This window comes from Lichenostomus cassidix, chromosome 8 (genome assembly GCF_008360975.1).
Source record: "Lichenostomus cassidix isolate B80296 chromosome 8, HeHo_3.0, whole genome shotgun sequence".
Taxonomy (NCBI): Eukaryota; Metazoa; Chordata; class Aves; order Passeriformes; family Meliphagidae; genus Lichenostomus; species Lichenostomus cassidix.
The window spans coordinates 2,950,352-2,978,091 of record NC_139489.1 but is presented as its reverse complement, the minus strand read 5'-3'; the positions used below and the strand labels follow the sequence as shown (position 1 = coordinate 2,978,091).

The following is a 27,740-nucleotide window of genomic DNA, read 5'->3' as shown; positions in this document are numbered from 1 at the left end:
CGTGACACTGAGACACTGCTTGAGAAGGAAAGGACATATAATTATGCAAACTACAAGGAAATAAAGAGGGATAAAATAAACAAAAGCTAGTAGAAATTTAAAGAGCAAAAATACTAAAAAACTACAATGCGCATGCTAAACAGTACAAATCCTAGCACAGAACTCTGGGGGATTTTACTGTAAAAACCTTTTATTCCTTATTCTATTTTTAATAAGGATTTATGTTAATCTTCCATGGCAACAAAATCTCCTTAAGAACCTTTGGTGAAGGAAATAGTAGTAGGGCTTCCAGGAATCCAAGTCCACTCTTAAGTATTTATCAGTTCTGGAGAACACTAGGAGAGGGAAATAGTTATGTAAATACCATCCATGTCATCACCACAATTTTAACCTCTGTGAGGCAAAGTAGAATCAGTAGCAGAAAATTAAAGTATGTATCTTGAAGAACAGCCAAAAAAAAAAGATGCTGCCTGTAGCAGTTATTATTCAAGTTGTTTAGTCCATGCTTAGGCTGACCTAACCACTGATGTGTTTAATGCCACCCTGCACACTTAAGTAACAACAGGCAATATAAAAATTGTCACAAAATTGAATCAGTTAAGAAAAAAATAATGGTTCAAATAAATTATCAGGAGAGGCTGTTGGAGGGAAATTTTAAATAAGTTCTTGTGCTGAAACAGGAAAGAGACAGAGCAATCACTTCTCTTTAGTGTAAGGTACTGAAACTTTTCCCTGGAGTGTCTGAGGCAGGGTGCTATGATGAAATAAGGCTAACTTTTTCCTGTGAAACAAAAACAGCATTTTCTAAAACAAACCAAAGATCAAACAAAAAACGTTTTAGCTATCGTGTAGAGAACGAAGCAAGATGAAAAGAAGGTGTTTGGGGGGTTTGATGTGCTGTGCAGGCAGTGCAGGGCTGCATGCAGAGCTTTGGCTGGCAGCCCTGAGAACAGCTCGCACCTTTGGGTCTCCTCAGGTGAATGCACTGCAGTCTGCTGCGCTTCGGCTAGTACTAAAAGCAGCCTCTAAGCCTGAGGGGAAGAAATAAAAATATTAATTAAGAATAGGTAAAATTGCCATAGCCCTTCTCAAGCCATCCTTTTGGGAAGGACACGTTTTACCACCACCACATGGCTTAAAGCAGTTGCTCCTCACCCCTGTGCTTAAGCGCTTTCAATCCCTCAGCTCCCTAGATCATGGAATTGCTATTTTCGCATCATTTAACGTTTTAAAAAATTAACTATTTTTTAAGCACTTCTCTATCCTGCCCTGAGAACAATGTTTGTGGCGGGAACAGGTACACTGAGCCAGCCAGACCTTAAGCACAGGTAATTGTGGAGCACGCCGGGGGATCTTCACTCCAGGGCCGTCCGTGCCCGGCGCCGGCACTGCTGACAGCCGGGCGGCTGTGAGGGGACAGCGCTAGAGCCGGGCGGCTGTGAGGGGACAGCGCTAGAGCCTGGCGGCTGTGAGGGGACAGCGCTGTGAGGGGACAGCGCCCGCCATGTTGGCACGGAGCGGCGCCTCCCGGGCGGTGCGGGCGGAACGCGGGGCCGCTCCCGGCCCAGGAGCTCACTTTGGGCGGGTGACACGATCGCGTTCCACCCACGCGTCAGCCGGGGCGGGTGACACACCCCGGGGCGGGTGACACACCCCGAGGCGGGTGACACACCCCGAGGCGGGTGACACATGCGGGGCAGGCGGCACAGACAGGAGCGGGCAGCACGATCCCGACTCGCCCCTCACGGAGGCGGCGCGGCCGTGAGAGCAACCCCCGCCTCCAACGGGTCTCACGGCGATTGGCACGAGCGCTCCCCTTCTGCGCTGTGATTGGCCAAACGTGCTGTCACTCACTGCCTCTGGCGGCAGAGGCGGGCGCTGAGTGGTAGGCGCTGGCGAAGGCCCCGCCCCCCGGGGACGCGCGGGCGGAGCGGAGCGGAGCGGCGGCCGGAGCCGGCGGAGCGGGGGCGGCCTGAGGGCGGGGGGGACTCGGCCGCTGCCGCCGCCGCCATGGAGGCGAAGCCGGCGGACCCGCTGCTCTGCGACAGCCTCATCCTCTGGGTGAGTGGCGCGGGCGTTCTGCCGCCTCTGGGGCCCCTCGAGGGCAGCGAGGAGGCGCCAGCCGCGGGGGGCTTTTCCCTCCATCCCTCCCTCGGTTTCTCCGTCCAGCCCTCCCTCCGTGGCCGCCGCGGGCGCAGGAGCTGCGGGTGGGTCGGGCACGGTCACAGGGACAGGGACAGGCACAGGGACAGGCACTAGGGACTGCCTGGGACTCGCTGCTCACAGCCAGCCAAGGCTCCCCGGCACCCTCGAGGTGTGGATGTGGTTGGAATATCCCCTGGGCCCAAGTGCGGCTCTCCAGCGGTGGTTCAGTGTGGAGCCTGCTCAGCAATTAACAGTGTTAATAAATAAATGCAATTAATTTGAATGGACAGGTGCAGAAACCGCAGAGCGTTTCGTTCCGGCTGGTTAAAGCGTTTATTATTCAGGCACCCAGAGCTGGGTGTGTGATGTTACCTGGGCCAGAGGCACTGCTTGGAACTGCGGAATTATTCAGGGTGAAAAAGACTTTTAAGGTCACGAGTACAAAGGTGTTTGTTAAATTCATCCATCACTCTTGCTTCTTCTGTGACCTTGTCTGTGATTGTGGTCCTGCAGGTACAGTATTTTGGTGACAGGGAGCTCTGCTAAATAGAACTTCTGCATGAAATCTTGGCAGGGAGGCTACAGTTACCTGCGAGAAGGGTTTCTCTAGAAAGAGCAGGTGTTTTACCTGTCTGAAGTGTAAATCATGGAGAGGAGGGAGTGTTTTAGAAACACACTAGAAATCCAGGAATGAAACTGGGAAAAGTAACAGGAACAGCAGCCAGAGTAGGTGTTCTTCATTTCTGCATAGCAGTATGGAAGTGTTGATGAGTTCATGTCTGTAATAAATCACTGATAAACAATTTCTTCCTTTATTTTCCTCTGTCCATTTTCCTTTTAGTGACATTGTATTCTCCTAAAGTTCTGCTGGTCTCTAGAATTTTGGTGGCCATATGTTGGACATTATTTGTCATTTAATCTTTCTATTTTTGGGGGTTCCTTAACTTTCTGTTTTCCCCTCAGTAGTCAGGTAAGAATAACTCCACCATGTTTCAATGGCAAAAAAAAATAATTTCTGAACCCTTTCAAAAAATCTTGTCAGCACTGCTGAACTCCTTTATTTTTTACATTTCCTGCTTAAAGTATTTTCAGCCTGATTCTCATGTGTGGTGTCCTCACAGTGCATAGCTGTAATTACATCCTGAATCTTAATGCAACCTTAACTGGCCTTAAACTGAGCAATTGTGTCAGTATAAAGGAACACCCAACCCTGTGTTCAGGTTTTCGATACAACACTCAGCAGATGCATGTTTTAGATTTAGCACCCTCTTTCTCAGGCCTGGTTTGCAACTTAGAAACTGATTGTTAACACTTGGATGTGTTTGAAACATCTTTTCACAATTTGAACTTCAGTGTGAATAATGGGGATAAAAGTGATCTGGGGAGAGGGAAATGAAGTGCTCTATGTTTGGAGAGAGAAACAGAGAAATTCTCTGTTTTTAATGGTTTCTCAATTTGTTTACTCATTAATAGACCAAACAGATGCTTGTGATTTTCTATGTTCTGCTGACAGGTCTGGCATTTTTCTATTTTCATTTTACCAAATGCTATATTAGAAAACATATTGTGTCCAAAGAAGGAGGAGAAAATTCAGATAAAAATGTTACCTGTTGGTTCTGCAGCCATTGAATTTAAGGTTTTGAGGATTTTACAGGAAAAATATAAAGCAGCTAAACTGAATTATAGGGGTAATGTTTATGAGTATCCATGAAAAATTGACTTAGGTAATACCTGCTAAGGTGGAACTCACACAGAAGTCTGTAGCAGAAACAATTTTCTAAGTTATTTTTCCACTCTGTGTAGAGGAAAAGTTAATTGGATGTTTTTCAGTGCCGTACTGCCTTAGCCTCCAAACCAGGGAATGGATATATGGCAACATCTTAAACTGGAAGCTTTTTCCACTGTAAATGCATCACTGCTTGGCACTGGCACCACTGGTAGTGTTAACTCTGTCCAGTGGTTGACTCATTCTATTAATCTTCTTGGTTTCAGCATGGGAATGTTTATTTCTATTTTGAAATCTCTTTGATTGCTCCATAAAACCTCTGTCCCTCGTGTATATACTGGTTGTGAAATGGAGAAACTCAGCATCTCATTGTCAGGTGGAACTGAAGGCACACCTTCCCCAGGTGGATGGGCTGATATCTGCTGGGCACTCTGAACACTCATGTTTCATCTGCAAATGTTTGGTGGTAGAGCTGCAAAATTAACTTTTCAGTTCTATCCTGTGAGCATAATAGCTCTGGGTCTGAGAGAAGAACTTCTGCTGTTGCAGCAAGTGGCAGAGTGCATTTGGGGTGGAATTCACAAAATGGTTTTCAGTGTGAGTAGCAGTATATCCTTGGAGCTATATTTAGTAACACTAAAAAATGAGGGAGAAAAGAGCATTGCTACAGTCCTGAAGGCTGTGACTTTTTCTGCCAACCTCCTCCCCACGCCTGCCACTTTTATTGGGTTTGCAAGAACAGTAAAAATCCATTTTGATGAAATTATTTGGCTGGCATGAGGTTTGGAGAACCCATAATTAATACTTCTACTCTCTTATTATTTCTAAGTTCTTGTGTGACTTTTAAATCACACAAGATTTAAACAAACCTAGTGAAACCTAGACTGTCAGTCCTGCTTTTTACTTAATTTTAATTAGCTGTTTCTATTCTGGGAGATGGTGCATAAAGCAGTGTTGCATGTCAAGGTTTTCTAGGGCTTTATTTATCTGCTCCAACAGTCTCAGGTGAAAGGGCAGTACCTGTGCTTAGCAATTTCCTTGCTTTACAGGGGGATATATCCAAATGGTAGCATCACAATCTTGTGCCATAAAACCCTGGATTTTGGGAAGCTCAGCCTGGAATGTAAACTTGCATGCCCATGCTTGTGCTGAGGCTGCTGGAGTTGTAGCAGCCAGTGCTGTCAGGCATAGCAGCTTTGGGTTGTGGTGTTCCACTTAATCTTTTATGTAACCTACCAGGGATTACTGACTTCTCACTTCCTGTAAGACAGGATTTAAAACCACTTTTTAAATTAAAAAAACCCAAACCAACCAACCAACCAACCAAAAAAAAAAAAAAAAACCAAACGAAAAACCAACCCTTGCTCTGCATATTTTTCACTTGACTTGATTTGACTGTTTTTGGTGGAAGCAAACAAGTATTCAGAATTATGGTCAGTCTTTATAGAGTGGACAAAAACTGCCTCAGATCCTTCACAGCTGGAAACTGCTTTTCCATCACTTTGGTCCAAGTAACTCCATTTCTCAAACACAAGGTTGTTACCCAAGAGTTCTGAAGAAGCTTGTGTTGCACAGGATGTTTGGGAAAGCCCTCTTGCAGGTAGACAGGTAATTTAGGATATTGTAAACATAGTGAGTTTAAGAAGTCAGTTTCTGCAGTGGACAGGGTTTATAACGATCAATACTTGCTCTTATTCTATTCTATCTTCTAATAGTACTAATAATAAATTTTCTGTTTTGTTTGTTGTGATAAAGAAGGTTTTTATTTTCCTGAGTAACTGTGATAAACTGGCATGTGGATGGAAATGGCTCTCTCATCTAGAATAATTAGTTCCAAGTTGATTGTCTTTGGAGGAATAAAATATTGCAATTCAAAATATACAGCTAACACTGTCAAAATGCTAGATATAATCTTGGGGATAGTTTAAATAAGCCCCCACAATATATAAAATGGAGAAACATTTTAACATTGGGGTAATTCCATCCTAGTTCTATTACTAAATTCTTGTAACAAAAGATGACTCTTTTTCCCCCTCAACTTTCACACCTTATTCTGATGCTATTTTTCCTTTAGGTAGTTAATGTCCGGAACTAAGCACTGCAACATAATTCAAGGGCTGGATAAATACAATAAATAGTCTCCCAAGTTATCATTCCATAATCTGCTTTACAATAGAAGGCCTAGCATGAAAAAACAGAGTGTGGGTGTTCATACCAACTTTTTAAGCTACCAGTCATAAAAGTTACAAGTGTTGAGATAATTGGGTTGGCTTAAAGTCTGCCTAGTTCAAAAAGGATTTCAAGTAGAAAGACATCTTGCTAAACGCTTGTGCCTGACAGGGGAGAAGGAAAATGGCAGCTAATTTATTGTGTACTGAACTAAACCCCAGTGTTTCTCCCTGTTTTAGCTGCAGACGTTCAATACAGCTGCACCCTGCAGAGATGTCCAGGACTTGACTAACGGGGTTGCCATGGCTCAGGTGCTTCACCAAATGTAAGTTGATTCTTCAGCTGGAAGAAGAGGGATTTAATTTCCTGAGGTTATTGTGTTTGACAGATATAGTTGCTTTTAAAGTAGGCAGAAATTCAGAGTGGATAGTTTATAACAAAAGATGGGTTATGCCTTTGTATTGTTGTTTTGGGGATAATATAGTAGTTGAGTAATAACATGATGGAAAATATGATGAGAAGATAAATACTGCAGTATTAAATTCATACTTGGGGATAATTGGACAAGGATGACATTATCTTTTTCACTTTTCCCATCAACACTATTTCCATGCTTCAGGCAATATGTTCCTCTTTGGAATGAGAAACTAAAGGCCTGGCTTTGTGTTCTTTTCTTCCTTGGGTTGCTCAATTAATTTAGATATAAGCTCTAGGTTTTAAATGACAACTTACTATTTGTGTAGAAAAAGAGAATTGTGAAACTTCAATGGCAATTTAAAAGAATTATTTTACTGTTGAGTGGCTATTCTGTTGGTGTGATGAAGAATGGTACTCTGAGGGATACACTAGTTTTGAAATTTGCATAAAGGGTTGTAATGCAAGTCTTTTTTTGAAAGAGTGTCATGCTACGAGTCATCACTGCAATTTTATTGTTGTTAGCTCAGGCAATAAAGGAGAAATCTGCATTACCATCTCATGTTCAGATTGTAATTTTGATTATTAAGAAATTACTTAAACATCAGCATAACACCCCAGAAATTCCCAAACTCAGAAGCCCCTTGTCTGCTTGTGAACATTTTAAATATATTTTTAAAGACAGGGCTTTTCCTGGAACACAGCAAAAATGGATTTAGGGTTTGATAAGGGTTGCTTCCCACATGTTTGGGGTATTAGGCTGCAACATGCTTTGGGCAAAGTTCTTAACACGAAGTTGCTTCATGTGCAAGTGGGGATAATGATTGTTCTTTATTAGGTGCTCTGAGACCAGTGAATAAACAGTGCACTGTCAAAGTTAAATATTGTTAACTACACTGTGATTGTACTGCTTGGCAGCTCAGTGTGTGTAAACACCTCCCTCAGCAATTCATCCTTGTTTATGCTGGCAAAGTGAATCCCCTTCTGCCCAGGGGAAACAGAGGCATACAAAATACACAAAATGTCAGTAGTTTAAAGTGTTTTCTTAATAAAGAAAACTTTGACAAATTGTAGTGAATGTTCGGGGGAATAGGTACCAAACATAATCTCAGCACTAGTCAAAAAAAGAGGTTTCTTTACCTATTAAGGTTACTTTGTCAGGTATAAAAATTCAGCATGACAGAGGTTTTCACATCCTTGTGTTCAGCCATGGCTAGCTCAGGCACACACAGAAACTCTCCCAGCCCTGGAATGTGCCGTAATGCAGCCAGCAGGATGGAAATTTCCTGTGACAAAAGTTTACCTTGCAATCTCCAGGAATTCATGCCTCATTAGACACTGTAGTTCAACATCAGATGATTTAATGCTGGGAAATTGCTGTCTTATTTATTTTAAGTCTGTGCTTATTGATTAATTATTTAATTTTGTTTCAGAGATGTTGCCTGGTTTGATGCCTCTTGGCTCAATCGCATTAAAGAAGATGTTGGTGACAACTGGAGAATAAAGGTATTTAAAGCTGAAGATAGTCAAGTTTATGGGGTTGGATGTTGTGGCTGTCCTGAGATGTAGGAGTCCAAAAACTGCAGAATTAAGCTCAGGCTTTTCAAAGATATTTTAAATGAGCTTGAACTGTCTGTTGATAGTTTGAGTGCCTTCCAGCAGTGTTGCATGGGGATTTTCTGTTGTGATATTTCTCTTCCCATGTTCTCTCATAGAACTGCCTTTTCTTAGAAATTATTATCTGATTTAAGAAAAAGTCAAATTTTTAATAAAATTGTAACCTTGTTTTTCATGTACAACCATTAGTCCAGTAATTTGAAGAAGATACTGCAAGGAATTATGGACTACTATCATGAGGTATGGAAAAACCAGCAATTTTTATTGTTGTTCTCATCATTAAACACAGTGATTACTGCTCTCCTTGACTTAGCCAAGTAGGAAAAAAAGCTATAATTTGTTTTGAGAACCATTTAGGCAGAAAGTGTATGATAATTATCTGTTTAATGGGAGTTCTGTGTGAATATAAAATTAATTTGAGCAGGTGTGTTTTAGATAAGGCTCTTGGAGTATGATCTGGGAACCACATCTCTGCCCAGGTGAATGTTGAAAGGACTGAGCTGCAGAATCCTGGTGACTTTTGTGTGTGTGCATTCATGTTTGCTTTTGTCTAGAGGAGTTTTAATCCTTTTGTACACAACAGAAGAGACTCAGCAACACCAGTCTAGGTTTTACGATATTCACATGAAAGATGGGAGGGAAGGTAGGAATTGTCCTGGACACAGTAAGGGTTAGTTTGTTCTGTCTCATGCAGAAATGAGTATAGTAGCCATAAAAAGCTGCTGTATCTTGAGTTTAAAACAAAATTGCTGCATTTTTTAAGTATTGATGTGATTACAGTTAGGTAATAGGTGTAGTGTAGAAAAACTTGCCAGGTCTTGTTGTGGCTTCCTGGTTTCACCAGCTGAGTTGTGGTACCAAGTGCCAGGTCCTGATGTGCTGCCAGGTCTGAGGATCTCTGGCAATCCCAGAAGCAGAACTTCTTTAAGCGTATGAGGAGCCTGTTGAAGGATTTGGAAGCAATTCCATCTGGAAGTATTATTAATTCCTTCTTTTATCATGTTGGTAAAAGAAATCAGTTCTCCCATATTTGAGAACTGTCCCAATAACTTTTACTGTTGTCACTTTTTCTTGTAGAAGTGCTCAGTTAACCAAACCTGGTAACAAACTTACTCCCAGGGCATTTTCTCTGACTGTCTCACTGAGTCCAGATTTCCTACATAATACCAGATTTTCATGTTGTACAAAAGTGGGAATCTACTTTTTCTCTTAATTTTTTTTCATTTTTTTTCAGTTCCTGGGTCAGCAGATTGCAGAAGAGCTTATTCCAGACTTGACCCGGATATCTGAGAATTCAGATCCCACTGAACTGGGCAGGCTCCTGCAGCTTATTTTAGGTTGTGCAGTCAACTGTGAGAGGAAACAAGGTAGGCAGTACCTTCACCTGCTCAACAAACAGCAAACTGCCTCAGGTGATAGTTAAGGTGGAAAAGATGCAGAAACTTTCTTACCCATCAACATTATTAATGTGCAGAGTGCCTATTCTGAAACTGGAGTTCACTGAAAAGTAGAAATTCTATGGGGAATGTCTGTGAATAAAACTCAAAACTTTGTTCAGAGTAAGCTTAAAAATATAGTATGAAGTGTGTATGGTTTATTCATATCGTTAAAATATCTACCAAGACCTAGAACTTATTATTCAAATGCAAGTATAGCAACATTAAATAAAACCCTTAAATTAGAAACTGCCTTTTCTCTGCCTGCAGAGGCTCAAGATTGAATTGGTTGTTTTCTCTCCCCTTACCAGAACTAATCCTCCATGCTCTGATTGCATCTTTCCTTAGGCAGAGTATAAATTTGTCCCGTTAAGAGTTTATAATCTTTTGTGCTTATCTGCCATATTACTGGATAATAATAATGTTGGTTAATGGTAGTCCTCTGTATAAAAACACCACTACTAGTTTTGAAGAAGCTTTGTGGGTAAGAGTTGCTTCTGGATCTTTCAGCAAACAGTTTATCATATTACTCAAACCATTGAGGTAAACCTTGTCATGAGTCACTACAAATTCTTTCTCACAGAGCACATCCAGAATATCATGACCCTTGAAGAGTCTGTTCAGCATGTTGTCATGACAGCCATTCAAGAGGTAAGCAACAGTTCATAGCCTGATGCTGTCAGTTGAGAAGTCCAAATATATGTTTGTTGATCTTTGTGAATTTTTCCATCCAACAAAGGTCAGGGAAGAATGTAAGTACTTTCCTAAATTATTTGGAAGATTCAGGACCAAGGGACCCTAGACCCCAGCCAAAGGGTTTTGCTTTTTAGATTCATGGTGCTCAAACATACAACAAATGCTTAAGATTTTTTTGTTCCACACAGAAAATGTGTACAGTTGCCAACCACTGATTATACTGTAGTCAGATTCTGAAATTTCTGTCCCAGTGCTGTAGTCTTGATCCCAGAGTTAAGCTGATTGTGTTTGTGAGGCTGCATTGTTCTGACAGACCATTCCAGCCTCTGACTTACAAGCTTGCAGCTGCATCTCTTCTATTTTTGTCATGGTGTGCTCCTCCTCCTGTCTTAATTTGTTCTTGGTTGGATCATCTTAGTGATCCAGCTCACAGCTTAGCTCTGCAGTCACTCACATTTGTGAGCTTCAGGACTGTGAAGCAGAGTATGGAGAGAGGCAAAAACCAAATACTGACTTGAAAGAAAAGGCGATTTGTAGTTGCACCCTCATCAAGGTAACAGTGGAGTTGGTAATAATCTTTATGACTTAGATTTAAATTGGCTTGTGTTTAAAGCTGTAAGTGTGCTATTGGTAGAACTAAATCCATAAATGTCATGTTTGTTCTATTCTGACTAATTAAACTTTCTAGACAAAGGTCTAGAAATAATACAGTAATTCTTGAGTGAAGAATAAAGCCCTTTAGTTGTTGGTAAATGCACACTGTACACTGTTGTGTTGGAGAAGTAATGTTTTCATTGTTTGTTTAGTGGCAATTAATGGGACACAAAGAAGTGTGATAACTGTTAAATTAATTGAGTGAAATCCTATCCTCTGGTTCATTCCATTTTGACTTGACTAGGAGTGGCAATAACTTCAATATATCACATATTCATCCAATACAATGTTACTGCAAACTTGATTAATTCTGAGAGGAGGAAGTTGAAAAATCATCTTATTGTAGATGTTTAAATCCTTTACCAGCCATGGGATGAGGAGGAGTAGTGGTATTAATCTGTTTTGGTATATCAAAGGGATGCAGTTAGACAATGGAAAACACAATTGTTACTCAGTAGGCAGTGAATTTACAGAATATATAACCTCTAATTTAACCTTTATTTCTGTGGTCTCTTTCTGTAGCTCATGAGCAAGGAAGTAACAAGTCCTTCCACATGTGATGCATCAAGTGAAATAGAACAGCAGGTAACTGTCTGATCTGTGTTGCTGTCGTAGATCAAGCCTGAACAATAAGTTGGTATCTTGCCATCCCTTAAATGAAATAATGCTGGTTTTCAGTGCTAATTAACTGAAAAGTGTTATTCTATAGCTGCTTTAAAAACCCCACAGTGACTGTTGTGTCATCTTCCTGCATAGGGTAAAACTGGTCAGTGCAAACCTATATTGCAGGAAGGGCTATGGGTACAACAAGGCTCAGCCTTGTCAGGCTGAACACTTCAGGTTATTTTTAAGGGGTTGTCAAAATTCCTGATAAGCTGAGCACTGCAAAGTGTTGCACATTAAAGGAACTTGTCTTTAAACGGATTTGGAAATGCTGACAGCAAGAATGTTCCTCTATTTTGTTTTGTTACACCTTTAGCCTAAGTTGTTGTGTTTCAATAATTCACTTTTTAGATGTGATAGTCATTTAAAAGCCAAGTGAAATGGGCAGGGATCCTGATCTAGCAAAGTATATATAGGTTTGTGTGTCAATGTGTGCACCTAACAGCCAACTTAATTGGTGTAAGCAGTTGAGGCATTTTAGAAGCTTTAACTGAATATTTTGGATATGGGCCACAGTGACTGACTGCCTTATTTTTTTGAAAGCTTAAAAAAGCCTTGGAAGACCTTCAGGAAGCACTAGCAGAAAAAGAGGAGTTGGCACAGAGATGTCAAGAGCTGGATTTACAGGTAAGAAACAGCCAGTTGCTTATTCCTTTAATATGTAGGGCTGTTAAGATGCAGAAATTCTGAAAGGCAAGATGAATTTTGAATTGTTTAAATTTTGATGAGAATTCTTGGCTGTTTGTGGGGGAAGAGCAATCATTCTGTACTCCAACATGCAATTACTGGAAAGAGTTTTCTGATGGAAGTGTAAACCAAGGTCCTGTGCCAGCTTATCTCAAAGGTTCTTTGTCTTAGCTTTATATTTACCCTTAGCAGCAGGTAGTGTTAAAACAATGTTATCATGGTTTTAAAAATTGCCCTTTTCATTTTTTAGTCCTCTAGTCTTTTGTACTGTGTCCAAAAAATCCAGTTCATGTAATAGTCAGTAGTTAGATTTAATCATAGGAAAATGATGCTGTTTCAATAGGAGTTGATGAATGACAAAAAGAAAAGAAATTTATCTAAAACTTGCTAGCTTTTTCTCATACACAATTGCAACATGGAGGATATTTCAGGATGAAAATAATGAAAACTAATAGATCCTTGCTTGCATTTTCAAACCACACTAATAATATGCCTGGTTTTGTTTTTAATGGATATAGCAGTTAATCAAGTCACTCTTGAGAAAAAGGAGAGAGGACTTCATGAGAATAAAGAGAAATTTGCATTTCAATCAACATTTTAAAGAAAAAAAGGAAAAAAAAAATCACTTGTTAGCCACTCTCTTACAGCACTATAATCTGAGAATAGCAGGAGTTTTATCTGGGAAGGCAATTCATGTCAGATTTGGCTCTGCACAAAGAGAACATTTGGGTGGCATCTTCTTGTAGGAGCCAGAGGGCTGTGCTGGCACTGTGAGCCTCTGCAAATGAAGAGCCACAAAAGCAGAGGCCAGTTTTACATTTCTTACTGACAATGACAACTGAAAAAGTAGAATACTTGTGTCTAAAGTGGCTCAGAGCTACTTGCCATGCCCAGGAAGCTATTGCTATAATTGAATTGATATTTTATATCCATTTTTCCATGAGGCAGTAGTAAGCCTCCCTAGTGAAAGCAGAGATCTAAAAATGCTTGTGAGAAGAATCTGCAGGAGAAGTCCCAGGTGTTCTCCTGCTTTCCATGACTTTTCTTCCAGAATTTTCTATTAATTAATCAATAGATGATGCAAATCCAATTGCTCATAACATGGCATGGGACAGATGAAAGGTGTTCAAAGGAAAGGTACTTTTGAATCTAAACACAAGTTAATGACACCACAGCTCTGTAATACTGTGATGTGTTTTTAAAAAAGATATTTTCATAATTTGTGTTGACTTTGACACCACTTCTGCCATGTTGAAATAATTAAAAAGAAGAGAATGCTAGCAGAAAGGAGCTGAGAAAAAATATAAAACTTGCTCTAAGTTGTGTTTCTTAGGGTTTTTAAGTCTAAGATGGGTGATGTTTTAGCATTACTCTAAAAGTCTGAATGTTGTGCATGCTTAAGGAGTGGCTGACCCTTGAACAGGAGGCATTCTGCTGAGCAAGGCTCAGATGTGCTCTCTACTCACAGGTGTTTGTGTGCATGAAAATAGTAAATGACATTTGGTACATAAAAAAGAGTGAGCCTAGAAACCCAGCACCTGATGAAGTGGTAGATTAATTACTGTTTGACTTTTACATCTGCTTGACTGATAGATTTTTAAATTATGATCACAAAGAAATGGTTTCTTAATATTGCATACTGTGGATTATATCTGTTTAATAATGTCATCATGATATGTTTTTTTAATTTTATTTTTTTGAAGCCATAATATTGACTTGACGCTTCTCATTTAAACTAATTCTTAATAAATTCACTTGTAAGGTCTCAGTCTTCCTTGATATTTTCCAAGAGTATAAGAAAGGTAGGTTTACTTTATGATTCAGGAAAACATAACCCAAAAAGCATATTGTCCCTGTTTAAATGCCAGTCGACTAACACATGCTACGTGCTCTTATGTTCGACAGGACGTTAAAATTAACACCACAGCTTTCACTAGAAAAACTTTCAAGGTTCTATCCTCTTAATCCTTCTGGCTGTGAAGCTAGCTCCTGTTGAGTGAAGTGTTGTAGCCCCATGTGCTTAGCTGTGAGCCTGGGTCGCCATGTGTGGCACTGCCAGGATTGCATGCTCCCCCGAGGCTGGCCAGGCTGTCCTTGCTGTCCCTGCTTCGGCCAACCTTGCTTCTCGTGCAGCCATTCCCTGCTGAGCACTGCAGGCTGGGGGGTGCTGGCCATGCCATCCTGCTTCTGGTTGTCAAGTACGAGCAAGATGGACACTTCTTGCAGCAGTATTCAGAGTTTTTTGTACAGTGTCCGTGGTGTTTTTAATGGAAGTAGCAGTTTCTCTCCATATCACTTTGTCTGCCTTTTTACCGTGGTTTGAGTTACAGAGGTTTGTCTTTTTTATTTAGAGGGACTTTTCCTTTAGTGCTTCATAACTGTCATACACTAAAGCATCTGTATGCTCAAGTGTGCTCTGTAAACTACATTCTAAAACTTCTAAACGCTCAGTCTTTTTCATAAGCTAATTTGGTGATGTACTGTTGTCTTGCTTCAGTTCCTTGGACAGGTCTCACAGTTCATGCTGTTTTATCTGTACTAGGTGGCTGCCCTCCAGGATGAGAAAAACAGCTTGATGTCAGAAAATGAGGTTATGAATGACAGACTAGAGCAATTAGACGACTCTCTTGATGATCCAAATACCATGGTTGCAAAAAAGTATTTCAGTGCTCAGTTGCAGCTGGAACAATTGCAAGAAGAAAACTTCAGGTATGAAATAATATCCTGCCAAAATCTGTCGCTTGTCTAATATACTCTGAGAATTTCTGGTACTCTTTGGGGGTTTTCCATCTCAATTTCTTTTGCATTAAAAGCTTTCTAGTGCTGTATAAAATTTTAATGACATTTTTAAAGGAATCTGTTACTTGTAAAAAAATATGTTTGGAATTGGCATAGCCCTCTAATACTTCTGAAGAGGTGAGGGAAGTCCAGAATTGAGTGCTGTGTGTAAACAAATCAAACCCAAAACCTCCCAACACCACCATGTCTCTCTACTGAAGTGTTTTCTTTCACATAGTTGTCTTTCTGTGGGCCACATGGGGAAACAAAATCACTTTTTGTGTGATTCCTTGATACTGATGTGGTAAATTTGCAGTGTACAAACCATTGTGATTTAAAGGGTAGACAACAAAATGTTCCATATTTACAGTAACATTTTCCCAGCTACTTAAAACTGTAGTTTTCCTTTTATCTTATTTATTTTTAGTAATTCTAGTAGTAAATAAAACTGTGCAGTAATGATGAGTTCCTAACAGAGGCCCTGGTTTTGATCTGGTAGGCTTGAAGCTGCAAAAGATGATTATCGTGTCCATTGTGAAGATCTAGAAAAGCAATTGATTGAGCTGCAACATAGAAACAATGAACTGACCTCTCTGGCAGAAGAATCAAGAGCCTTAAAAGATGAAAATGATGTTCTTAGGTATGTAGTAGGGAGAGCTACACACATACTCATTAGGAGGATTTATATGACTAAATGCAAGGATTTGTATTTAATTTAAAATTTTTTTGAGATGTTACTTCTGCAGATTTTAACTGGATGAGATCTTTGGCAAAGCAGGGGTGAAGTGCAGACTTTCAGGGAAAACCCCAATGGTTTGACAAGAATAACACATGGAATTTGTTTGTGAAGCAGAATTGATGACTACAGAATTTAAGCTTCTTCACATGGTACAGAAAGTGGAAGTTCTCATGTAGAAAAGAATATATACAGCTAGAATTTTAACCTAACTTTTGCTGTCAGCATTCTAGGCCAGATTTAGGTTAGTGAGGTCATTAACAAAATGAAGATGAAATGTACAGTGACCTGCAGGAGAATTTAATGTAACATTCCTGCTTGTGTAAACTGTATTTAATACCAGACCACCCAAGAAATAGCCAAAATAAGCCATATTGTGACAGCAGATCTGCTATTCATAAAATAATATGAATAAAACATGGAAAGAAAAGTGGTTTCAGGTGTTTAACTTAGTGGTTCTTAAATAACATCTGAAACAAATCTTAGCTGTAGATTTTTTCCATTATTTTCTTGTACCAGCTTCTGGTGAGATATGAATGCAGATAATAAACAGATATTGAAATTAATTTTAAATTCATGATTCCAGTGTTTTCTTACCATATAGATTTTTGTTAATGATCAGCTGAAAGTTCTTGGTCATATCTGTCAATGATCATTTTCATAGAGCACTGATGTTCTAATTCTGTATAATCCCCCAATGAGAACATACCAGTACTTGGAGATGCCTGTCTAGCACAGGATGTTGTGGTGCCACAGAATTCCTTGCGGATATTTGCCCCACTAACCCTTGCTCATATTTCTGGCACATCACTGTCAGTCTGACTGAAAGGTTGGCAAGTTTGTGTCGATTATACATTTAAAAATAAAGCAGTGAGATGTAACTGCTGCTAAGCACATTGCATCTCTCTTTGAAAATAGCGTGTGTCAGCAGAGTATGAGTTTTGTAATCTTTTCTTGTAATTGCTGTTGATACCTCAAGGGCCACTGCAGACAAGGCAAGCAAGCTGGAGTCAACAGTTGAAGTGTATCGGAAGAAGCTGCAGGATCTGAACGATTTCCGCAGGCAGGTCAAGTCCCTGCAGGAGACCAACATGATGTACATGCACAACACAGTCAGTCTGGAGGAGGAGCTCAAGAAAGCCAACGCAGCACGAGCCCAGCTAGAAACCTACAAAAGACAGGTGATGCTGCACTTGGGCTTGAAACATTCATTTTTCCCCTTTCTTTACTCTGACTGAGGTAGTTCATGTGCATGGGAGAGGTTGTTCAGCTGTTACTGAGATCATTTGCATGGAATCATAGAATGGCTTGGGTTGGAAAGGGATCTTGAAGATGATCTTGTTCCACTGCCATGGGCAGGGACACTTCCCACTAGACCAGGTTGCTCCAAGCCCCATCCAACCTGACCTTGAACGTTTCTGGGGGTGAGACACCCTCAACTTCCCTGGGCAGCCTGTGCCAGGGCCTCACCACCCTCACAGTAAAGCATTTTTTCCTAATACCTGATCTAAACCTGTTCTTTTTTCATCTGAACCCATTCCCCCTGTCCTGTCACTACACACTTATGTTCTTATATTGTTATCTTTCTTCCTGGAAATGAGGAGTTTTATTTTAATTTTTGTAGTAATTGAGAGAGTTAAATAAAAAACCAACAAACCCCCCCAAAGCACATAGTCCTCCATCCCATCTCCCCTTCCCTAAGCTTGAGGGACCAAGCTGAATTGTTTTGGCTGAATTGGTCAGGAGGGACTGCTTTAATTCAGTTTTTTAAAGTAGCATCTTGCAACATTCCTGTGCTAAATAATGCCTTTTTGAAAAGGTCCAAGAGCTTCACAACAAACTGTCTGAAGAATCCAAAAGAGCTGATAAGCTGGCATTTGAAATGAAGCGACTTGAGGAAAAACACGAAGCTTTAATGAAAGAAAAAGAGGTAAGTCCCTTTAAGAGTTTATTTGAGCACCTAATAAATCTCTGTCAAATCCCCTGCATGAAGAGCACCTTCCTGGAAGTTGTGCCACCATAAAAATGAAGTTTAGTGCCCTGTGTATGTACATACACATGTAAAACATAATATATAATCATCAGATCATTAAGGTTGGAAAAGATCTCCAAGATCATAAGGATCAACCTAAACTATGCATGTATCATTATTACTTCTGATTAATGTTATTTGGTCTTAAAAGTGGTGCAGCCTGACCTAATTCCACCTCAAATCTGTCTTGTTAGAGACTGATAGTGCAGTGTGATGCATTGAGAGAGACAAATGAGGAGCTGCGGTGTGCACAGATGCAGCAGGATCACCTGAGTCAAACAGGTATTGCTTTATCTTTAGAGGCTCTTTCCTTGGATTAGAGGTTTCTTTAAGTGTGTTAAATTAAACCCCTCATGTGATTTCAGGTGAATCTCGTTTTAAAAGCCACGAGAATCTTGCTGCTGAAATTCTGCCAGTGGAATATAGGTGAGACCCAAAGGGTGAGGTTGTTTTGGGATGTTCGTAGGTGGGTCATGACAATGCCTCTGTGGAAGTTCAGTATTTTCATCAGTGTGATTCTTTATCCCACTCCTTACTTGGCCAAATGATGCTTGTTCAGACCCCCTTATAGCTGTTAATAATTTATTTCCCCAGACTAAAATTACCTTGCTTTTTTTCTTAAAATCATATCAGAATGCTGTATATAAATCTGGGTTTGGAGCGACAATTTAAAACTCATCTCTTACAGTTTTCAAACATCACAATATTTTAAGTTACCTTTTAATAAAAAAAATGCATTGTTACCCCAATTATATCATCAAGCAGAACTTGCTTGGTTCCCTTTAAGGTTGGGGAAGTGAACAGGACTATTACTTCCTTCTCTTAGTCACCTTCCTCATAATTAACAGTGACTTTTTTTTTGTTTTGGTTCAGAGAAATGTTTATTAGACTGCAGCATGAAAATAAGATGCTCCTACTGAAACAGGAAGGATCAGAAAATGAACGGATTGCAGAGCTCCAGGAACAGCTGGAGCAGAAGCACCGGACAGTGAATGAGCTGGAAACTGAGAAAAGGTGATGGGGGAAATTATATCTTAAAATACAACAAAAAGTGATCTGTAGAGTTTCAGGGTGGCCTGTGCCTTGCATCTATAGTGTAGCACTGTGTAGGAACCTTTTCTTTCAGCAGTGCAATCAGAAATGAAGGATTATGAAGCAAGGATGTGCTTAAATAAATGTGATGTTGTGAGATGTGGTAGATCTGTGTGTACCACACTGTGCTGGAAGTGTTGCTTACAGGACACTCTGAGCTGTGAGTCATTCTTGGTAGACCAGGAGTGGATGTGAATTCTATTTCTAGAACTTCAGACTGTTAGACCATGAATTTGCTATCAATAAATGCTAAAGCAGTTTACAAGAATATGAATATTTTTGGTAGCTAAGTTTTCTCAAAACTTTAAATGATTCTAGGTATTTAATTATAAAACGTTCAGTAAAGCTCCACGTGTTTGTTTCAGCAGAAATTCAAGTCAAACTAGAAGCATTTGAAATGAGGTTTTTTGTGGCTGAAATCCTACTGGGTAGACCCTCTGAAAAACTATTACCCACCCATGAAACAGAAAAGTCTGTTTGTGAACTATTTAGATGGGCAGTAACTGTCTTTTCTTCCCAAAAGGCTCAATGAAGAGCGTATTGGCGGATTGCAGCAGCAAATTGAAGATCTCCAGAAGACTTTACAGGAGCAGGGATCCAAGACTGAAGGAGTAAGTGAAAGTTCAGACTTCTTGGCCTTGAAGACATATTTCTTGTTTTGTTTAAAGTCCTACAGTGGAGCATCAAGTCTTTTCTTTAGATGTGGACCTTATTTTTCAGTGTATCTGAGAAATATCCCCAGTGAAGTGCAGTTTAATTGAAAAGCTCATGTTTTATGTGATTCCTTCCCCTCACATCCTTTATGGAACTTTAACCCTTGTACCTTCTACTTTACTTAAAAAAAATTCTAGTTTTATCATTCAATGGATTTGTTTGCTTTGGCTTACTTAGTTGTGCTAACTACTCTTGGTCGATTTGTAAGAGCACTTGAATGTTGCACGATTGTGAAATAGTGAAATGCAACTGAATTTTAACTATCTCCTTTCACAGTCCAGCAACCTGAAGCAGAAACTGGCAGCACACATGTAAGTAAGGCACATGCATCCACAATAGTTAATTTATGCTAAATATAGTACAGGAACTGCTTGAACCTTGGTAGGAATGTCTTGTTTCTCTAAGCCACTAATTGGAGAATTATGCATTAAGTCAGGTAATGTTCCTGTTGTAGTTTTGTTTATTCTGACCATGATGGTCTTGTGGTACCAGGACCACTTCACTGTCTTCTTCACCAACAGCATTTCAATTCTGATTCTACTACAGACTGCTAAAACCGTCACTCAAAATGTATTCCACTCTTCTGAAATCATTCCAATCCTTTCAGCATATGAAGTTCTTGCTCAGAAGGTGCTGGAGGGGCTTAATTGTTCATTTTTCTGGTTTTAACTAAAGGAGGATCGATTTGGAAATCACAACTTTTATGATTCTAATATTTCTGTTCAAACTCAGAAGAATTGCCAGAGTTTAAAATAATTGCTTGAATACTTCCATCATGAAGTTTAAGCTTTCAGATATTAAACCTGGAATTATTTGTGAGCTTAATCCTTAACCCAACCTTTCATTCATAGGGAGAAGTTGAATGAGGTTCATGATGAGTTACAGAAGAAAGAGGCTGATCTTGCAGAACTCCAGCCTGATGACAGTCAGAACCGTGAGTTGTTTTGTGGGGACGTTTAGGTATTTTTTTAAATAAGACTGTGTTAAGTTTCATTTGAAATGATTCCCATAGCTGATGGACTGATGGATATATGGATATGGATATATGGATATATCCATATATAAGTGGGATACTCATCTGGATAAGGATTTCTGCTACAGCTTAGCTTTAAATCTGAACTCGGGGGTGTGGAGGGGTTTTGTGTGTGGTGGTGGGCAGGGAAAGGGTCCTGGGGGATGAGTTTTGTTGAACATTGTTCTGCAAAATGGAATTTCAGGGTTGGGTTGGACAATTGAAACACAAATAAGAACTTAAACCTCCTAGCTTCTACATAATTCTCTATTTGGGGGGTTGGTGAAACCAAGAGAACACAGAAGCTCTGAAAGTACCATGTCTGTTTTTATTTTCTATGTCTTTGTTTATAATTTCTGTAAACAGCCCAGAAGATTGGAGAGCTGGAAGCAGCTTTACGAAAAAAAGATGAGGATATGAAAGCAATGGAAGAAAGATATAAAATGTACCTTGAAAAAGCAAGGAATGTGAGTGGCATGTTTCTGAGCATATACATTCTCCCCTCATAAACTGTTAACAGATTGATTTGGGTGTGTGTGTCACCACCTCCCAGCTAAAATTAGTATCTACATATTGCCCTTTTACTTAGATTGTTCTACTGCAGTCAATTAAATGAATTGCTCAATTAAATGAATGAGAGAATGGGGTTTAGGCTGAGTGTGAGGTGCAATAGGGATTCCCTTGTCCCCTTTGCTATCTGTGGTAAAGTGTAACAGCCTGACCAGTGCCCAGCCTGTTCTCACATTCCTCCTGTGAGCAGATGAGGTGCAGAGCTGTTGAGATTCAAACCTGACTTACAGTGCTCTTTCTTTTGCTTTTTCCAGGTGATAAAAACCTTAGACCCCAAGCTAAATCCAGCATCAGCAGAAATTATGTTGCTCAGAAAACAGATATTGGACAAAGACAAAAGAATTGAAGCACTAGAGGTAAAAATTTTATATGTATTTAATAATAACTTCTAATATGCTTTGTTTCTGATATTAGGCGTTCAAGATATTGTTTCCTAGTGGTTCAGTAAAATCTGCTTGGCTGAAATTCTGAAAGGATTGTTGACAGTTGTCTAAATATCAAAAAAACTGGGGAAATGCACTTAGTTTCACAGCAATATTGGTGGGACTAGTTGGAATATTTGTCTGAGCCAATACAGAACTCCTCAGTGTGATTCAGTAGGCTGATAGGTCTGGCTCTATAAATGCTGTGGCCTCACATTTCTTTTATGTAATGGGTACTAGGGAAGTATATTATATAATAACAATTAGTCACTGGAGGTACATTCTTTTCAGGTGAAAAATTACTAAATTATTTATAGATTTCCTGATGCACAGTAGACCTCTTGTGCATTTCCCCACACAAACCCTGCAAGTACATTTCTAAGTTTCCATTTGTGTTTCTAACTGCAATTTGTGTAGTTTAGCCTCTTCTTAAAGCAGGCTAATATTGATCTCTCACTCTTTTATGAAAGTATCTTTGTTTGTACTTCAAGGCTTTGCAGTTATTTTGTGTATTGAAGCATTTCTGCAGTCTGTGTTTATTTCACTCAGTGCGCTGCAGTAAGTTTGTGATAAAATTTGATAAAATTTGTGTTTTAACTGAGATTTGCCTTCTTGCAGAATGAATACAAAATAGCTAAGCTACGTGACTATGAGGAAAAGCTGATTGTAACTGCATGGTATAACAAGGTGGGTCAAAAATTCACTTGGTGTATCAGAGATCAGAAAAACACATTTTGCTCAACGTGCTAGTTAAATCGTAGTTAATCTAAGAAATACAGCAGGAAAAAATTCTGTATGCATACTAAATAAGCATGGGCAAGATGGATAATATTTTTTCTTGTGTTTTGCTGTCATTTATGTTGTTTTTTAACTCTTCCAGAGCCTGACTCTGCAGAAGCTGGGCATGGAAGCCAGGCTGGTTGGCAGCAGTGGCAGCTGTGGGGCTGGGCCTGGCCGCTCCTTCCTGGCGCAGCAGCGTCACGTCACCAACACCAGGAGGAACCTCACAGTTAAAGTACCAGGTGCAACAGCTGATTAAACACGAGGACATGAGGAAAAACTCACGTGCTAAAGTGTCCTTACATGTTTTATACCTTCCACTTTACCTGCTTGATGAAAGAGGAGGTTGGAATGGTGGGCAGCTGCAAATGACATCGTCAGAACCTGTCAGGAAGGGGTTAAGGTGGTCAGCCAGAAGGTAGCATGTAGTTTTCTGAGTAGATTTAGTAACTGCAGCATGTACAAGCACAACTTAAAAGATTTATATTTGCCTTCAGATTATATTGTAAATACGAAATTTGGCACTATATATTTAAAACTTTATTTAAATGGGTTTGGGCTAGAAAGTTGACTTTTATAATGGGAAGATGTTATGCAAAGGTGTACTTCAGGAAACTGGCAATATTGGGCATTTTTGCTGGACTCTTCTGAAAACAGATTCAAAAGATTGGTAATGTCTTTTAAAAAAAGACTTTTCTAGAATAGAAAGTACACTTTAAAAAGCAACAAAATACTTACATTTATAGAGAAGAAAATAAAGGTGTGATACCAGTTGTTATGCAACAAGACAAGATTTGTTTTGTGAGAAGCAAAATTACTCAGTTTATTTAGGGAAAAAAAAAAAAGCAAAGCTTAAGTTTGTGCATACATAGACTGAGGAAAACTTGTCTTTAAGATATTGAATTTGCTTAAGCCAAAAAAAAGCTTGTCTTTTCCTGGGTAAGAAAATAGCTATTATACTAACTCAAGAGTCTGGGCTATATTTTAAATGTCTGGCATATTGGTATGCTGCATTTGTTTGCAGAAAGGGGATTAGGTGGGAAGGAGCCCCATTTATTTCAACCTATTTATACAACCCTATGCATGGAAATTGCATTTCCTCTTTTTTAAATGTAGTTTCACTTCAGTTATTCTGAATTAACTGTGCTAGGCAGAGGGATGAAGGCTTTAGCAGTTACTAGCAGCAGAGATCATTTGTTGGCAGGGAGAAAAGTGTATCAACTCTAATAGTTTGATAGAAGATTAAATGGGGGTTGATATCTGAAATCTGTGTGCAGGAAGTTGCTGTCTTTCACAAAACTTGTGACTTTATTTTCCAAATGTCTTACTTTTGTTTTGAATTGTATTTTTAGGAAACCTGTTAATGTCTGTTCTTTGCAAATGGTCTAGAACAAGTTAATTATACCCATAGTTAAGTCAAAATTGCAGCAGCCCTTAAAAGTAATACACTTAAATTAAGTATATGAGGATGCTGTACCAGACCACCATCTAATATAATTGAAAACACACCTGTCTCACCATTAAGGCAATCTTTGACTTGAGAACAGGGTTCACCTTCACAGAATTTTTAGGTTTTGAATCATGACATTTTGGATAGTCTGTCATTTGACTGCCCCTCACTCCTGCTTGTCCTTTCATTTCTTCCTTCCCCAACATCGTAAATTTTTAACTGGGCATTGCATGTAATGCCAGAGAAAAGGCAAGTATTCATTTTTAATACTTAGAGTTGCTTCTTAGTTGTGGTGGTTGTTTTACAGTGCTGTATGTATGAATAGGCATTCAGCAGATTTCCTCCTTCAAAAGGCATTGTTCAAAAGCCAGTCTCGTGTTCAGTCTGGCATGAGCCAGATAAATGGCTGTTGGAGAGCTGTCTGTGGTGGTGTTCTTCAGGACTCTATGCTTCTTTGGACTACCTCTTGGGTTTTGAGGTCTTTTATTGCTGCAGTGGTGTTAGTGGAGTTGGTGTTTTTAAGGTACAGTTGCATATTTAATCAGCCAGTGGTGTGGGTGGGAGGTGGTGGTGAGCAGAGGAGCAGGAGGTGAAGTCTTAGCAAGATGCTTCCATTCCTAAAGTCTGGTACTTGGTGTGTTCTAGTGAAACGTGGAGCTGTCTCTGATGGTGTTGAGTGGGTCTCTTAACCCTTGTTCTTTGCAGCATGGAAACTTTCATGGATGTCCTTCAAATACTCATGTAGTTGGTAGGCTTGATTTGTTGTACTTCTCACAGTAGTGGAGCTGTGTCAGTAGTCTGTCAGGTGCTGAATAGTGACAAACTTGGAGCAAATGTCTTTGACTTACACTTCTCAAAACTGCAGACCCTGGGACCAAAAATAACTAAGAACCTCCATATAATTTAATTGGAAGTTTGTCTTCTGATGAATGATGGAAGAATTTAAATCCTGAACTACAGGCAGGGATCAGCCTTTTTCAGGGCATAGTTGTCCCCAGTAATCATGTTGGGGTTGCCAAAATGAATCTGGTTTTCAGGTATTGGATGAAATGTTGCTTATTTGGGATTTTTCCAAACTGTTAAGAGTGAAGCCTGTGAGCATCACTCCAGGGTTTCTTTGGGACTGAGAACCTGTTTAAAAGCAACAACTGGTTAAACCTGGGTTCTGTCCTGGGAACGAGGAATTGATGTGTAGAAATAAATACTGGATTATAAGCCATGGTGTTGTATTCACTTCAGCTCATCTGGCTGTGCAGGAAGGACCATTCGATCAGGATCATTTCAGTGTTTGCTTCATTCATGTCAAACCAAAAAGCTGCTAACACCTTTGCTGTGTTACAGCTGAATTGTGTCCAGCATGTAGCAGCAGAGCTCTGCCAATCCTTGTCCTTTGATGCACCACTGCTGAGGCAGGAAGAACAAAGAGACCCCTTGGCTCTCCTGCAGGATGAGTTTGTATCATCCCATCAGCAGAGTTAAGAGCAGCCTCAAAAATGGGGTGAAATCACTGAATGCTGCTGAAGTTACACAGCATTATTAGTAATTTAGCCAGTTTCCAGTAAAACGGGTAATGTAGATCCAAAGAAACAAAAAGTATGTTCTGATTGACATATCATTTGTTAATTATTTTTATATAAGATTAATTACTATGGAAGAGAAGTGTTTTATAGCAATAATACAAAATATGGACTAGTAGGTTCTTTTACTCAAGATGGGTCAGGCAGCAGTTTTGAGAAGATTCTTTTGCAACAACCTTATAGTGGATTAAGAAATATTCACTAAAAATAAATTTTCATCTGATTTTTTTGTTCATTAAAAAAGTATATATATATGGGTATTCTATTTTCTATGACATACGCTTACTTGGAAATAAGTAATATAAGCAATACTGATGTTCTATTTAGGTAGCCATAAATAGTTTAGGAATTAGAAAATAAAAAACAATTGTTTAAGAGTTGGTAATGTCTAGTACAGTAATGTTCTTATTTGTTTCTTTTTCCCCTTCCCTAAAACTGGAGTTAAAGTTTTCAGTGGATCGGTGTCTACATCTTCTGTTTAAAACAAATGTAAACACTGTGTTGCATAGGACTTGAAAAATTGCACTAATTTTTAAACCTTTGGTTTTATTTTTTTCTTTGGGAAAAATTCTTTTATATTCACATAAAGATTTTTAAAATTAATTCTTTGGTGTCTTTATTCCAAACCACGTATTTAATGGTCTCTAGATGGTGTTTCTGGGTATTGCACGACCTGGGTCTGTCTGTTGGGTACATTACACCATATGAAATGTGATGTGACAGGATAAACATGTATTATAATGAGGGTATGGATTTAATGGGTTGGGCTGCTCTCTCTCCTCTGCTGTTTCCAGTTCATTCCTCCCACCCAAAGCTGGTTTCCTCTGCTCAGCCCACAGACAATTGTCTCAGAGCTGGGCAAGGGACCTTGTGAAGTGAAAAGATTAAACCCTACTATAGATAGCTGTGAAGGAGCCTCAGCAATTGTTTACTGCTGCTGAGGTCAGTGAAGCTCTCTGCCTGTGTTCAGCCCCACCTCAAAGGCTCAGGGGACAGGTACAGCTCTAAATCACTGTGCTTGAAAATCACTTTTTACCTGGAAAAGAAAACTGACTGCCCTCCCCAGCAGGTGATTTGTGTGCTCCAGCCTTGGTCTCACTGTCAGCTCTCATTCCCTGAGCACTACCCCCAACCCAGAGTGATGCTGGGAAAGAGCAGGCAGCCTTCAGCCCTCCAGAGTGAAGATCTGAGGATGAGGAGTTGTGTTGATTCCTCAGTGTGGAAGGACCTGTCCAGAGAGCCTGAAGCCACTATGGAAGAACTGTTTTTCCTGCTTTCTGAGGCTGGACACAAAAGCAGTTTCAGACACTGAACACCAAAACTTGCAGGTGTGTGAGGGAGAAGGGAGGGGAAGAGGTGCTCAGCTGTGCAGGAAGCCTGAGCTGAGCTGCAGGATGTGTTCAGCCCTGACCCTGCTTGCTTGCAGCTTTCCTGGCAGTTCCTGAAGAGCCAAGCACTGCAGCAGGAGATTTGTGTTGAGGTGAGGGGTGTCCCTGGAAGGCAAGTGCAGGATTGAAGCCCTGAGTGCAAAGAAAAGGAGAAGCTGAGGTCAGTCATGTGCAGGAGATGGTTTTGGTGGAGGGGTGAAATATTCAAGAAGCCTGTGAAATGCATTCTTTTTTTGAATTTACCTAACCCAGCAGGGGCCTAGGGAGGAAGCTTTTGGATAGAGCAGCAGCTTGAGAAAGGAAATGGAAATCTGAGCAAAGTATTGGGAGGGAAAAAGTCAGATGACACCTGCAAACTGGAAATGCAGCACACAGCAGGAACTTACCACTGCTCCCCTCCCCTGTTCCCAGTCAATTCCAGGCACACAGCTCACCTCCAGCCTTCCCCTTCTGCTTTTCCCAAGGAAGGAAAAGAAAGGGTATCAAGTCTAGAAAGTCAAATGGATTTTCTTGTTTCTGGTGGGAAGGGAAGGTGTGTGAGCCAGTGCCAGCAGCAGGTTGGAGGGCAGCTGGCATGGGGAGGGATGTAGGGCTGGGGCTGACCAGGTTCTCACTAGAAGTGGGATGAGACAAGTCTGAGTTTTATAAATGGACTGTTTTGGGTCCAACGATGTGTTCCCATTTCTCCACCTTAAGGGTCTGTGAAACAACCCCAAGTACCAGAAAACACTATCTCAGTCCAAGCTCTTATTTCCACTGGCACAGAAAATCAGGAGGCAGCAGAATACCCCTATCCAGCCATGTGCTGAAGGAGCTTTGCCAGAAACCACATTCACCTGGGAGAAATTTCCTTCCTCTAGAAACATGTGAGCAGTACTCCAGGGAAAATTGAAAATGAAGAGGAAAAGATTGCTCATTTCCTCAGCAGGAGCTGGAGGTGTGTTCCTGGTGCTGTGCTGATTTCCTGAGGCAGTCCAGGTCC

The 27,740-nt window shown here is 40.1% G+C and overlaps 1 protein-coding gene and 1 long non-coding RNA gene across 3 annotated transcripts; one reads left to right on the top strand and one right to left on the bottom strand.

The window, feature by feature from the left end:
- Window positions 1-609: 609 nt before the first annotated feature.
- LOC146433644 (uncharacterized) lies at window positions 610-1,707 on the bottom strand. Of its 2 annotated transcripts, XR_014853665.1 has the most exons (3): window positions 1,673-1,707; window positions 1,318-1,452; window positions 610-1,031 (listed from the first exon to the last, which is right to left on the bottom strand). It is a non-coding gene; the product is annotated as an uncharacterized LOC146433644 (long non-coding RNA). The 2 variants fall into 2 exon arrangements; XR_014853664.1 differs by lacking the exon at window positions 1,673-1,707 and having other exon boundaries at window positions 1,318-1,646.
- Window positions 1,708-1,900: 193 nt separating this feature from the next.
- Window positions 1,901-25,973, top strand: HOOK1 (hook microtubule tethering protein 1). Its single transcript, XM_085067458.1, has 22 exons — window positions 1,901-2,061; window positions 6,280-6,365; window positions 7,888-7,960; window positions 8,261-8,311; window positions 9,306-9,438; window positions 10,091-10,158; window positions 11,380-11,442; window positions 12,064-12,147; window positions 14,750-14,916; window positions 15,485-15,625; window positions 16,701-16,902; window positions 17,541-17,651; window positions 17,948-18,035; window positions 18,119-18,179; window positions 18,627-18,767; window positions 19,369-19,456; window positions 19,836-19,870; window positions 20,411-20,493; window positions 20,938-21,038; window positions 21,396-21,497; window positions 22,182-22,250; window positions 22,444-25,973. The coding sequence occupies exons 1-22, from the start codon at window positions 2,011-2,013 to the stop codon at window positions 22,600-22,602; spliced, it is 2,157 nt and encodes a 718-aa protein (XP_084923584.1). The 5' UTR covers window positions 1,901-2,010; the 3' UTR covers window positions 22,603-25,973.
- Window positions 25,974-27,740: the final 1,767 nt, after the last annotated feature.

Bases quoted from the DNA above. Each gene is read 5' to 3' on its own strand.
- HOOK1 (XM_085067458.1), top strand. From the start codon at position 2,011: ATGGAGGCGAAGCCGGCGGACCCGCTGCTCTGCGACAGCCTCATCCTC. The intron at 7,961-8,260 runs GTATTTAAAGCT...TACAACCATTAG, and splicing joins GTGACAACTGGAGAATAAAG to TCCAGTAATTTGAAGAAGAT. The intron at 10,159-11,379 runs GTAAGCAACAGT...CTCTTTCTGTAG, and splicing joins TCATGACAGCCATTCAAGAG to CTCATGAGCAAGGAAGTAAC.